General features: G+C 38.0%; 1 protein-coding gene across 1 annotated transcript in view; it reads left to right on the top strand.

Moving 5' to 3' along the window:
• Positions 1-5,293: 5,293 nt before the first annotated feature.
• WDR19 (WD repeat domain 19) overlaps positions 5,294-12,782 on the top strand; it is a gene marked incomplete in the record, with an annotated part of 30,288 nt that continues 22,799 nt past the window's right edge. The window contains 8 exon segments of the mRNA XM_072406317.1: positions 5,294-5,355; positions 7,474-7,565; positions 8,124-8,189; positions 8,334-8,459; positions 9,725-9,840; positions 10,723-10,838; positions 11,330-11,410; positions 12,093-12,205. Coding sequence (XP_072262418.1) covers positions 5,350-5,355; positions 7,474-7,565; positions 8,124-8,189; positions 8,334-8,459; positions 9,725-9,840; positions 10,723-10,838; positions 11,330-11,410; positions 12,093-12,205 — 716 coding nt within the window.

Below are 12,782 nucleotides of genomic sequence, written 5' to 3'. Positions count from 1 at the left end.
TATTCATGTGTTTATGTTTAAGACATTTGTAACTTGAAAACAGAGAATGATTTGACTGCTGTATAAACTATAAATTGTAGTTATAAAGCCCCATCTTTATTACAAAAATAATAATAAATATTAAGTATTGTTTTAAAAATACAGCTTTTTAAATACAGAACATGTCTTACAGAAATTCTGCAATCCAAAATACAGAGTTCAATATCTGCTACCCAGCCTCAGTCACCTGAAAGTCCATGTAGAGGCAGCCATGACTTCTCGGGCTCCAGAATTTATAGCCACCAGCCTGTTTGCCAGGACATACACTTCACTACAGTATTATTATATACATGCTTTCTCTTCCAGCAGGCTGCTGCTGGATCAAGGACTGATAGGAGGTTTGCAGTCACATAAGTACTTCTTGGACAGGAGCAGACATAGATAGGTACAAAGTATGCTGCTGCATGAAGGTTATTGAGGTCCCCAAGCCGGTTTTGCACAGGGGACCACTGTTGGCTACACCAGAAACTGGTCTTTGAAACAGATTTGAAAGTATTTAGAGGGAAAATATTAAAGTGCAGAAAGTAAGAAGGAAGGTGTCCTGTATTGTTTTAAAACACATAGGGTTGCAATTATTAATTATTCCCCTATTGATTCACCCTAAATTTGTCCTAAATCCTGTGCACGTTTGACAAATGGTCACTAGGTAGCAGAACAAGTCATTGTTTTATTATGCAGAAACCAGAATTATAGAAAGAGTTAACCGGCTGTCAGTAAAGTTTTAGCCAAATTGATAGGGAAATCATTTATAAAAATATACAGCTTAAAATTGGTCTTTGGTCCCTTCTTTTAAAATTTGCCAGAGAAACATCTCCCTTACCCTAAGGTGATCTGTGATATCCGCAATTAATCTGCAGTTTTCATCAATGGTTTTATGGTCAGAACAACTGATGTTGATGGGTGAAAGAGGCTACATTTTTAGGAATCTTGGACGCATGAGGAATATCCTTAATAAAGAAAAATACAGATATGACAAGGAAAGGCAAGTTCCCCCCTTTCTCCCACAATCACCCCAACACAGCCCTCTCCCCACTCCCCAACCAGGCGACCAAACAAAACTTTTTTTTCTCTATACATTATTAACAGATGCCAATAATTTACTGTATGGCAAAATATAAACTTCTGATGAGTGATGAAAACAAAGTAAATGGCTGCCCTCTAGGACATGGTCTTGTAGGGTGTTAAATTGCAATGACTGTACATCATATAGTGATTTGTCTACTTACCTATACAGTAATAAAAAATGTTGACTTTTTCTACATATTTGAACAACAAATTCTGGATCTTCAAACACGGCACACAGATAAAGTTAAACAAAATTGGTGAGTTTATTTGTTCTCATAAAAATAAATAACTAAAATGCAGATTTGTCATGTGGAAAAAGTAACTACACCTCTGCATTTACCACAACTTTAAATCTCTGATTTTTGAATCGGGTGTTCCAGATTAGGTGCTGATGATTATCTAAAACACTTTCTAAGACTCAGAAAGCAGGATCAGAATGCCTATGAACCTGGCAAGGTTTTAAAACAATTAACAAATTAAAAAAAATGCATTTTATTACATTTACTGAATTGTTGAATTTTTAAGAAAACTTAAAAAGATGGCAACCCATTTGTCCGGGGCTATCTTGTCCAGCAGGTAAAGCCCAATGGCTGGGAGTTTGATCCCAAAGAATTACCCCAAAATGTAACTGTGGAAATGGTATATTTGGGGCTGCTTTCTAGCTCTGTATCAATGTGCACTTGATTAGAAAGTGGAGCCATTTGTCAAAAAGTTCAAGGTGAACAAACAAAAGGATCTTTCCACATTCTAATGATATGACGCTCACCTGCAAATCCACTTAGGAGTGGAAGGTAATGGACAATCCTAGTCAAAATCCTTAAATGGGGAAACTAAAACTATTACGGTAGTTCATGCAAAGAAACCCACAAATATTTTGCAACTAAAAGAAGTTTCAGGTCATTTCAGACCCCAAGTGTCAAATTTTTTTTACAGCTGAGCAGCAAACCTGAATGTGAGCAGCAAGATTTACATGCAGCTGTGGCCACTGCTGCAGAGCAAATCTTCATTCCACAATTGCGCAGACAAAAGCCAATATCTCTTTTGCTAGCTGCCCCACAATCTGCCACAGCCTAATGCAAAAATAGGTCTCAACCTCTCCTATTCACTTAAATGTGAGATGTTGGGACTGGCAGGGGTCTGAAATTGCCCCTTGTTTAAACTTTATATAAGCTATGCCATTGTATAAATCTTCATAAAATACCTTTAAGTTTATCACAGCTAAAAATTCAAAAAGGTTTCTTTGTTGCATGATTTGAGCAAATATGTTTTCTGGTAAGGCTCGGTAAAGACTAGAATGCTAAGCACCTTCAGAACCCTGTATGCAAAATATGCCCCTGAAGGTATATGGAACAGTATTATATAGGACCTAGGCTAAGTCACGATGGACAGGCTTTTTCATGGCAGACTCCATTGTACTATATAGATCAGGGAAGATGCAGCTGTTTGTACTACTGACCTTCCAGATTGATGGACACACATTGGCTTTCACAGCTTGTGTTTTCATTGTCTTCAATACTAAACTCATGTCGGAGGCATCAATCACATATGACTGTTACTGCACCCTGGGTGCTTTCACATGACAGATCAGGGTAGATTTACACAAGCTTTGCAAACATTAATTCATGACTGGAATGGAAAACTGCCAAACATTTCCACTGTACTGAGGTACAGACCATTACAGAATAATGATAACTAGAAGCAATGGTACAGTGATAAAACCCAAATGACTTGAAACTTCTGAAGGTGTCCGTTTCCCAATAAGCTTTTGGTGATCATTCCTCAAAAACAAAGCAGCAGCAAAGGGATGTTATATTATCTTCTCACACTACACATAAACAGATAAAACATTAAAACTGTCTGTCTAATATTGTCCCCCTGTTCAGTGCTATCAAGGAGAAAACTACACTGAAGGTGTTCAATGGCGTCCTGCACCAAGACATTAGGCTACGTACACACGTGTAATGGTTTTCATCTTATATTCAGCTCAGGTCTGATATTGCATGAAAATATTGCCTGTGTACAGCGCTCGTCGTCACAGAACGAGTACCTGTACAGCTAGGGCTATGCACACACGTGCATTAATTGTCGTTGGAAAGGATCTTTCATGATCCTTTCCAATGACTAATGACTGCACGATGCATGAACGAGTGTTGTACATACAGCACCGTTCTGCTCTATGGGGAGGGGAGGGGGAAGAACGATGGAGCAGCAACGCGCTGCGCTCTTTCCCCCTTCACTTTCATGATGATCGTTTGTCGCCCATCATCTGTGGATCTGCCAGGATGGTCGTTAGGTCGCTGGACAATAACGCAAGTATACACACGCAAGATTTTCCTCTATCAGCCCTGAGCTGATTAACGAGAACCATTGCACATGTGTACCTAGCCTAAGGCTTCCCAAACTATCCAGTGAGCTGGAATCCTTGCTGCAAACACAGACATACCAGACTAACAGTGCAACCACCTGACATTTGTCTGTAGACTGGACAGCTAGGCAATCATACACACAGATATATGTCACCACACTATCAGAAATGTTTAGGCCCTATACTAGGTACATTTCCTGGACCTTCATCCCCCATGTGTAGAAGTTCCAGCATTGCAAAGGTCAAGCTCCTATGATCGGGCCCAGCACAGAAGAAGCCCTTGTTCCCCTTAATAGTGGCCTTGCCCAAACTCTCTGAAATAGTCTTCCTCGTCCTATTCGGCTTTCCTCCTACTTTCTGCTAATTTAAAAGAGCACTCAAAACCCAACTATTCAAACTTGCCTACCCATCTTCTTCTGTCTCAACTACTTCCCACCATTCATTATCCCCCCCTCATTTTGTGTGTTACTTCCCCCACCTGTAAGCTCTTCTGAGCAGGGTCCTCTCCTCATACTGTGTCACTGTCTGTATCTGTCTGTCATGCAACCCCCTGTGTTGGAACTATATGAATACTGTTTAATAATATTATTATTAATGATAATATTAATAATATTAATAATAACTGGTAGTTTATCTCCTTGCTGATCACCCTTTGTCCTGATATATTTTTATCTATGGTAGGTATATCTGTAAGTAATTTTTGCAGGATGCACCTACTTCAGCTTGGCCATGCCTCAAATTTTGCCAATACTCTATAATAAAATCCCAGGCATAGCTCACTTTAAAAGTTCCCCAGGTTTGCAGGTGGTGAAAAGAAAATGAATGGATGAAAGTTGTATGAATTGTATGTCCCTTTAACACATAGTTCTGATTAGCCTGATGGAGAATGAAGAAATACATTGTAGTTTGTATGGCAAACCTAAATGTTATATATTATTCTCTTTTAGCAGATACAATGCTTTTATTCACATACTACAGCTAGGGCAGTGTGGTGGCTCAGAGGTTAGTGCTTTGGCCAGGTTTGAATCTGGGCCAGAACACTATCTCCATGGAGTTTGTAGGTTCTCCCTGTGTTTGTGTGGGTTTTTTCCTACATTCCAAAAAACATGCAGTTAGGTTAATTGGCTTCCCCCATAATTGACCTTAGACTGTATTAAAGACATAAGACTATGGTGGGGACATTAGATTGTAAGCCCCTTAGAGGAACAACTAGTGATAGGACTATGGACTTTGTACAATGCTGTGTAATATGTTGATCCTATATTATTATTAACAAAAAGGGTTTATATAGCCCCAACATATTAGGCAGCGCTGTACAATAAATAGGGGTTGCAAATGACAGAGCTTTACAGACAGTGACACAGGAGGAGAGGACCCTGCCCTGAAGAGCTTACAATCTAATACTGTTTAATAATAATAGTGCAAGAATGAATAAAAGAGAAAATGCTCTGAATACAGTGACACAGGAGGAGAGGACCCTGCCCCGAAGAGTTTACAATCTAATACTGTGTAATAATAATAGTGCAAGAAGGAGTAAAAGAGAAAATGCTCTGAACCCTATCAGTATCAGCACATGGGAGTGCATATTCTGGGAAGAGCTGCGCAACACAAGTCATGTGACTTTTGATCTAGGCCTTTAGTTGAAGACATTTTCTCTGCGCCTATCTCAATATTATATATGGAAAGAGTCTTCGGTAAAATGGCCGCTTTTGGAGACACAATCATTAGAGCAGGTTTCATAGGAGGTTACATCACTTGCTTTTTTTTAATGATTGGTTAAGAGGTTGCCATAGGAATATAATGACGCTTCGTAACTCACTGCCTGTGGTTACCCTGGGTACGCGCCTGCGCACTGCGCTTCTGAAGGGGCTTGTTGAAGAATGAAGGTAAGGAGGCCGGGGAGGTTGGGGTACACGGTGCCCGTACCTTGGGTTCGTGTCTGTAGATGCCAGGCACAGACATAATATTACGGAGCAGGGTTATCTAGGCCATATACATGAGGCTCCCTTCTACAGGTTGTCACTGCACCGTGTTTACATGGCAGCTTATTGCCAAAAGCCCAAAAGTGGTAACCCCAGGTGGAATTTTCAGGGAGGTTAAAACTCCTACCTTGTTCCCATGTTCCAGCGGCGTCCTCCTGCGCTGCCTGCGGTGTCCTCTTTCCCTTCTGATGCTGGCCAGGCATCTTTGCAAGCTGGTGATGCCCAAAGGGCATCTGTGTCCCCGGCGTGTGAACGTTAAAGCCTTTACGCAGAATTAAATATTACAAATATAAAAAGCTATGACCGTCAGGTCTTTTATTCCAGACAGGTGATGTGCCATAAAATAACCTTACCTGCCAGATCACAGTTTTTTATCTACTCTCCCCTTTCCTTGCTTTGTGATGGGTGCCTCCACATCAGGTCCACCTCCTGTTGTCAGATCTTTGATCATCTTGATTGGACAAGTGGGGATAACCTAACCCCTGCATGCACCCATCTTACCGCAGCATCCTACTGTGAGCTGTGCAAAGGCAGGTAAGTGTGTTTTATTGCAGGAGGTACATCATCTGTCATTTCTGCATTACAAATCCTGCATGCTTCCAAACTTTCATTGTAGAACTATTGTTATAGAATTCTTTATTTCCAATTTGGAATGGTAGTGCTGGCTGTCACTTTAAACAAGCTGCAGCACCTTTCAACAAATGTCAGTAAGTAATAACAATTTCTGAATCCACAAGCAGCTTATTTAAAGTAACGGTCAGCACTTCAAAGAAAACTGTGTTTCATATCCCCATAATGGAGTTGAATCTTATTTTAAAAGCTCCAACAATACTTTTTGAAAGCTGTATCAATGCCCTGTAGAAGCTTGCTGTACACAGTTCTCACACAAGCTGAAGTCAAGGTGATCTAATCCGTCACTATGGAGAGATTTCCTCATTTGTGTCTCCTGGACAGAAAGTGAAGGGAAATCTTTCCAGTGGTTTACGGACAGCTGGCAGGGTTTTACCATTGCATACCTACTGACCTAAAAAGAGAAAAAAATAAAGTTTGACTTTAAAGTGGACGATTTTGAACCAATGGCAATCAGGCAGGTTTTTATTGCAGAAAGGGACAATGTTTTTTCTTACTTGCCTGATCACTGCCCAGCTGTCAAATTTTGCAGAGCTGCCCAGCCAATCAGGATGGCTGAAGTTTATCTTAAGTAGGAGAAGGACAACGGGGGATAAAAGAGTATTTAGGGTTTAGTTCTACTTTAAAGCCAACCTTTTAATAAAATTCAAGGCCTGTTTACAACATTCAGCGCTCCTGTAAAAATAACTTGTTGAAAGTATATACAAAAGTAACCCATAAAGTACAAAGTGAGAATTCTGCTTACCATATTTCTCTCTGCAAGCTATGGGATTGAGGTAGAGGCATTGTACTCTTCCTGGACAACACAGATCTTCTAGAATACAATGATTATGAGAAGTACAGAGCAGCCAAAATCTCAAAAGAAGACGCTTTCCTTAGGCATCTCTCTGGAAAGACGGTGACATTACACGCAGCAATGGGGTAAGGTAAGTATAAACTTTTTTATATTTACAGGTACTTTATGAAAATACTTTAATTCGGTGGAATGTGCAATTACATCCTCTGCATCTATGCTGTCCAGCCACCAAAATGCTCCATGTAACTAATGGGATTATGTTCACAGAGATATACATGCTTATGTATCGGTCCAATTTATTGCTAGAGATCAGAGCAAACAGAAAGGTAGAATAGCTAAGAGAAGCTGCTATTGATTTTTATGTAAAAAAAAATAAGAATAAATAGCTGCTTTCAATGACTAAACATGACGTGGAAGAGACAGCAGTAAAATTTCTTGCTGTCACTTTAATATTGACAATATTTTTTAATGTGTTTCGAGGGTTACAATTTTGTTACTATGATATGGAACTTTCAGTCCTGTACTTTTAATTTGCTACCTTGATCTGTACAGATGTTGTAATGGTGTTCAAAACTTTCTGTATTTGTGTTTTTCAGCGCGTGTTTTCCTTGACTGAAAAGGGTTTGCTTGGACATCCCATTCACTATGTGTGGCAGAAGACATTAGGAAATTACATTGTGGTTACAGGGTAAGCAGATAAATATTATATAACTGTGTAAGATTAATAAAACATATAATTTAATAAGGGTAGTGAACCAGAACAACCCATTTAATGCTGGCTTTTACTATTTTGGATATTTATGTAAAATTTTCACAAATAACACTTAAGAACAGTTTAATACCATGAACCTTTTTATTATTATAATAATTGTAATAATATAACAAAAGCATTTATTAAAAACACTTAAAAGAGAAAACTTTGTCTTTGTGATTATTTTCCTCTTCCCAAAGACGCATTTCGTGAATAATCCAGTCGACTTCTTCAGAATGAAAATTAATAGCTACAAACATATATATATATATATATATATATAGAAAACCCAATAATGAAAAGATATTCATCTGTGACTGAAGATTCTGCTGGGTGAATTCAGTTTAAGAAATCAGATTGCTTACGTCCTGAGCAGATATAATAAAGCCAGTGGATGATTGTATCTACCCATAACTAAAACATGTACACAGTGTAATAAGGAACTAAAAATATTAATACATTGCAGTCTCTGTACATTTCATCCTCTATCTCCAGTGCGGATCATACAGTGAAAATCTATGATCGACATGGCCAGAAGAAAGATGAAATTAACTTACCTGGGTAAGCTGATCCTCATATTTACATTTTTTTGTGTTTTCTATTTATCTATCTGTAGTTTTAATCATCTTGAAATATGTTATTTTATTTTTATTGTATGTTAACATTTATAATCTGATTAATAATGTAACATTTATCTTTCTTTAGCTCATGTTTGTCTGTGGACTGGGACAAGGATGGTAACACTTTGGCTGTTGTTGCTGATAAGTCTAGTTCTATATACATGTGGGATTCTAATACCTGTAAAACCAGCCAGTTAGACAGTGGCATGAGGTAAGCTGGATCTGCTTTAGGTGCTCATTTCTTTTCTTTTGTGTGTTATTCATATTTTTTTTGTAAAATATGTTTTGTCATGACAATGACTTTAATGTGGAAACATGCTGGAATTGATATGCATATATATTTAGTTCAAACAAAAATGCTTTCTAAAATGACTGCTGAAATACATCATGCAAAGCTGAGCATATGGATGACCTTTTGTAATCCTAATGCCATTTTAGGTCTTTAGCGGCAATTTACAGTGGTTTTGTATACATATTGTGTCCATTAGGATCATTGGTAAAAAAGGAAATGTCACAATAGTACCTTATGTTGTTGTGCTAGCACTGTTTGGATACTTAAGAGAATGGGTAAACCATTTGCCATGTGTATCCCAGTGCAATGATTTTCTTCACTTCCTGTCATGTTGACACAAAAAGAAGTGAAGAAAATCATTAAATCTTAGAAGTTTGTCACTGCCACCAATGTCTCCTTAAAAGGATTCCCCCACTATCCTTGTTCCGGTAAATGGCTGTGAGCAAACGTGCAGTCACAATGACAGGGGAATAATTTATAAATATATCCCATAGGGCCTATCCATCAAAAATAGACAAAGTAGGATCTAATTTTCACTTTTAGAAACCTGATTAGCAGTTTATTAACCCTGTATGTAAGGGTTTGTGTTGATCCTTAGCAAACAGGCTTCTAAAAGTACAGAATTTTGTGACTTTGTTGTCTCTGAAATAGGAAAAAGAAACTCTTTTCACTATGGAGTATTGGATTGCAACTTTGAAATGTAATGATAAGCAGCAGATACAAAAAGGTGTTTGAAATAAATATTCCATATCTTCATTGTAATTTATGACATTCTCCAGTTTTAAAGTGAAAAATAAAATGGACTGAATTTATTTGCCATTTTTGGAGAAATTATGATAAATGTGGTAATAAGCCGATATTTTATGAAAATTCTGTTTTATATTGATATAAATTGAGAACTGCTGAATGTGTTACACTCCTAGCTTGTAAGCTCTTGGGGGCAGGGTCCTCTCCTCCTCCTGTGTCACTGTCTGTATTCATCTGTCATTTGCAACCTCCCTATTTAATGTACAGTGCTGCGTAATATGTTGGCGCTATACAAATCCTGTTAATAATAATAATAATAATAAAATGTGTTAAAAAAAACTAGCACTACGGTACTTATCACCAAAATAGTGTTGATCGGTCCTAATGAATATTTCACAAAGTTGATAGTCAGTATAACGTTGTTTCTTTCACTTTAGAGATCAGATGTCCTACCTTCTGTGGTCCAAGACTGGCTCATTGCTAGCTGTAGGGACATCCAAAGGGAATTTACTCATTTATAATCTGCAGACATCTCGGAAGGTGCCTGTGCTCGGTAAGATTTCTGAAGACTTTATGGTAGATGTACCTTGCCTTAGTCTCTTTATATTGTGACAGGAGGATTACATACTAAATGTCATCATAGAGGAAATATAATGTTTTATGTTGCTGCCAGCTTTGAAGGAACAAATGACCTATGGATTGTCTGAGTACTTTCAAACTCATGCTAGACAACTCCTAAAGGGAATGTTTACTGGTCAGGTTGGATCTGACAATGGATGGTTGTTATCCAAAAAGTAGTATTTTACCTGTCCACTCTTCACACAAACTTGTATGCTTATATGATATTGGCATTTACATCTGTGTTGCATCAATATAAGGCTCAAATTGTGATCATTTTACTGTAGCATAGGGTATTCAGCCAATGGAAGAAAACAATTATTTTAAATGATTACAAAATTTGTGTATTAAAGAAAGCAAGCCTTAGAAGAAGTGGATGTTCCCCCCCCACAATAGGTGTGGCGACATCTGCCCACCCACTGTCATTGGAACCTGCTGTTTTTTTTACACGTGACTCACCTACAAGCATAACACACTCGTTCAATACTTCCCTCCCTCATCTCTTTTAGAAGAGGGAAGGATAAACTATGTTGTGCATAAGTGTTGGAAACATTTACTATCACACCCTAGAGCTAGGATAGTTCTAACTGATCCTCTTCCAAACCGAATATTGGATGCTAATCATCATTGGATGCTAGGTGGGATTGGGTTTTTTATTACTGGGGAACGAATGTGAATGTTTACTTCAAGATCATATTTTGTGATACATGATGGTAATATGATGTGACTGGACATAAATGTTATACAAAACAAATGGTTTTGGCAAAACTGGCCCATAGTTGCCAATAATCTGACTTTATGACTTGCCTCTCTACAGGTAAACACACCAGACGCATCACCTGTGGGTGCTGGAGCTCCCAGAATTTGCTTGCACTGGGTGGAGAAGATAAAATGATTACCATCAGCAATCAAGAAGGAGACACAATTAGACAAGTATGACACATGTTCAACATTCAGACTCATTCAGGTTTACATATAATAAATGTGTAGAATGTGTTGCCTATAACAACAAATCATATTTCAGCCAGCATCACGGGAGTCCCAGGACACTCCACCATGTAAATACTGTCCAGCTTCTACAGTTCACCATTCTGGTGCATCATTTTCTCCACCCCCCAACACCTCAGTATCTTTTGTTAAGACCACCCATCATAATGATAGGCCAGTAGAGAAGCAAGAGAGGTGGAATGGGGTGGTCAACATTTAACCATTTCAGGGGGTGGGATTTTTCTCAGATCATTGTGTTAATGCAGGGCTAATTTTCCACACTCTTCATAACCAAAGGCAGCTGTGAGGAAGGGGATCAAACAGCAACCAGGCAAGCTGTATTTATCATCTCTTGTAATTGCCCCCCTTTAAGGACCATTTGCTAAAGTCAACAAAAAGAACCTGGTGTGTAAATAAGTGATCTTTCTGGTTTACAGACCTCAGTGAGAATGGAGCCAAGCGACATCCAGTTCTCCGTTATGAAGACAGATGAGCGTTCATCACAAGGAGAGAGCACAGTAAGATTTAAAGAGACAGCATTAAAAACATATTGTTGTAAATATATATCATATTGTATTTTTTTATGTGTATGATATAATTTTACTTGAATTTCTGAATACTACATGTTACACAGGGACTATTTTTTACTTTACTGAATACGAAATGGCAAAGAGTTTGTAAATGCTGTCCATCTTAGCTATGATGTTGGACATTCCAAACCATGAGCATTGATTTGAAGTTGCTTCACTATTTATTGGGGCGGATTCATTAAAGCTATTCAAGGCTTGAGAGGATACACTTTCATCAGTAAAGCTGGGTGATCCAGGAAAATCTGGAATGGATTTCTTAAAAGTAATTTCCCATTTGTTAGCAAATGTTTTCAATCCTGGACCAGATCCATTCCAGCTTTGCTCATCACCCAGCTTCACTGATAAAAGTGTATCCTCTTCAGCCTTGAAGAGCTTTAATTACATCAGTCCTAATGTTGGATGAGATAATAAGCCTTGCCTTCTCACTCCAACATCAGCAATCAGCTTTCTAGTTCATAACAAAGATATTTATTAGGATTGATGACAGGGCTCTGTGTTAATCGAAGCACAGCAATGCTGGAACAGAGAAGAGTTCTGCCCAATCTATTGCCAAAAGGATAAAAGCACACTTTTCTTTTTACCTAAATACTTATTTCCTGTCTGTTCTCAGGTAAGCGTTGTTGTTGGAAAGAAAACCCTCTTCCTGTTCAATCTGAATGACCCAGACAATCCTATAGAACTGGCCTTTCAGCAACGCTATGGAGCCATTGTGTCCCACAAATGGTAAAAAACACATGAATGGGTTTACATCTCTCCATTGGAATACTACTGATCAAACATGGCCTGTGTTCCCTTGCATTGGGATCAGTACAAATCTTTAACTGTGACCACAGCTTGGGGTTGGGATAAAATCACACGAATAATGGATGAATCTTATCAATAAAAATAATATTTTTACTTATGTGTTAATCGGAACAACTGTTGTTCCTCTTTGTCCTTAATTTTCTGTCTCCATTCCAAAGTTACATTTAAAATGTAAAAAAAACAAATGCCCTAAGTAACAAAAAAACTTTGCCCGCATTTTTTAATATACCAAGAAGTAATAATTATGTATAATATCTCAAGTGACTTTTTTAAATTTAGTGAACAGTAGCACGGAAAGATTAAAATATGGAATTATAGCAGAACTGAAGTCAAAAGAACACAATATCTTTCAAGTACTTTGCTAAAGCTTACCTAATCATTGAGATACATTTTTTCAATTCAGCTATTTTTTTACCTTTGGTGTAGAAATAGAAATGTTATTACTGCACTGAGCTCTGGTTAATGAGCCCAGTCCATTATACTTGTCTAACTTCAT

The sequence above is a fragment of the Pyxicephalus adspersus genome, chromosome 3 (assembly GCF_032062135.1).
Source record: "Pyxicephalus adspersus chromosome 3, UCB_Pads_2.0, whole genome shotgun sequence".
In the NCBI taxonomy this organism is placed as follows: domain Eukaryota; kingdom Metazoa; phylum Chordata; class Amphibia; order Anura; family Pyxicephalidae; genus Pyxicephalus; species Pyxicephalus adspersus.
The sequence above is the reverse complement of the archived record's forward strand: the minus strand, read 5'-3'. Positions and strand labels throughout refer to the sequence as shown.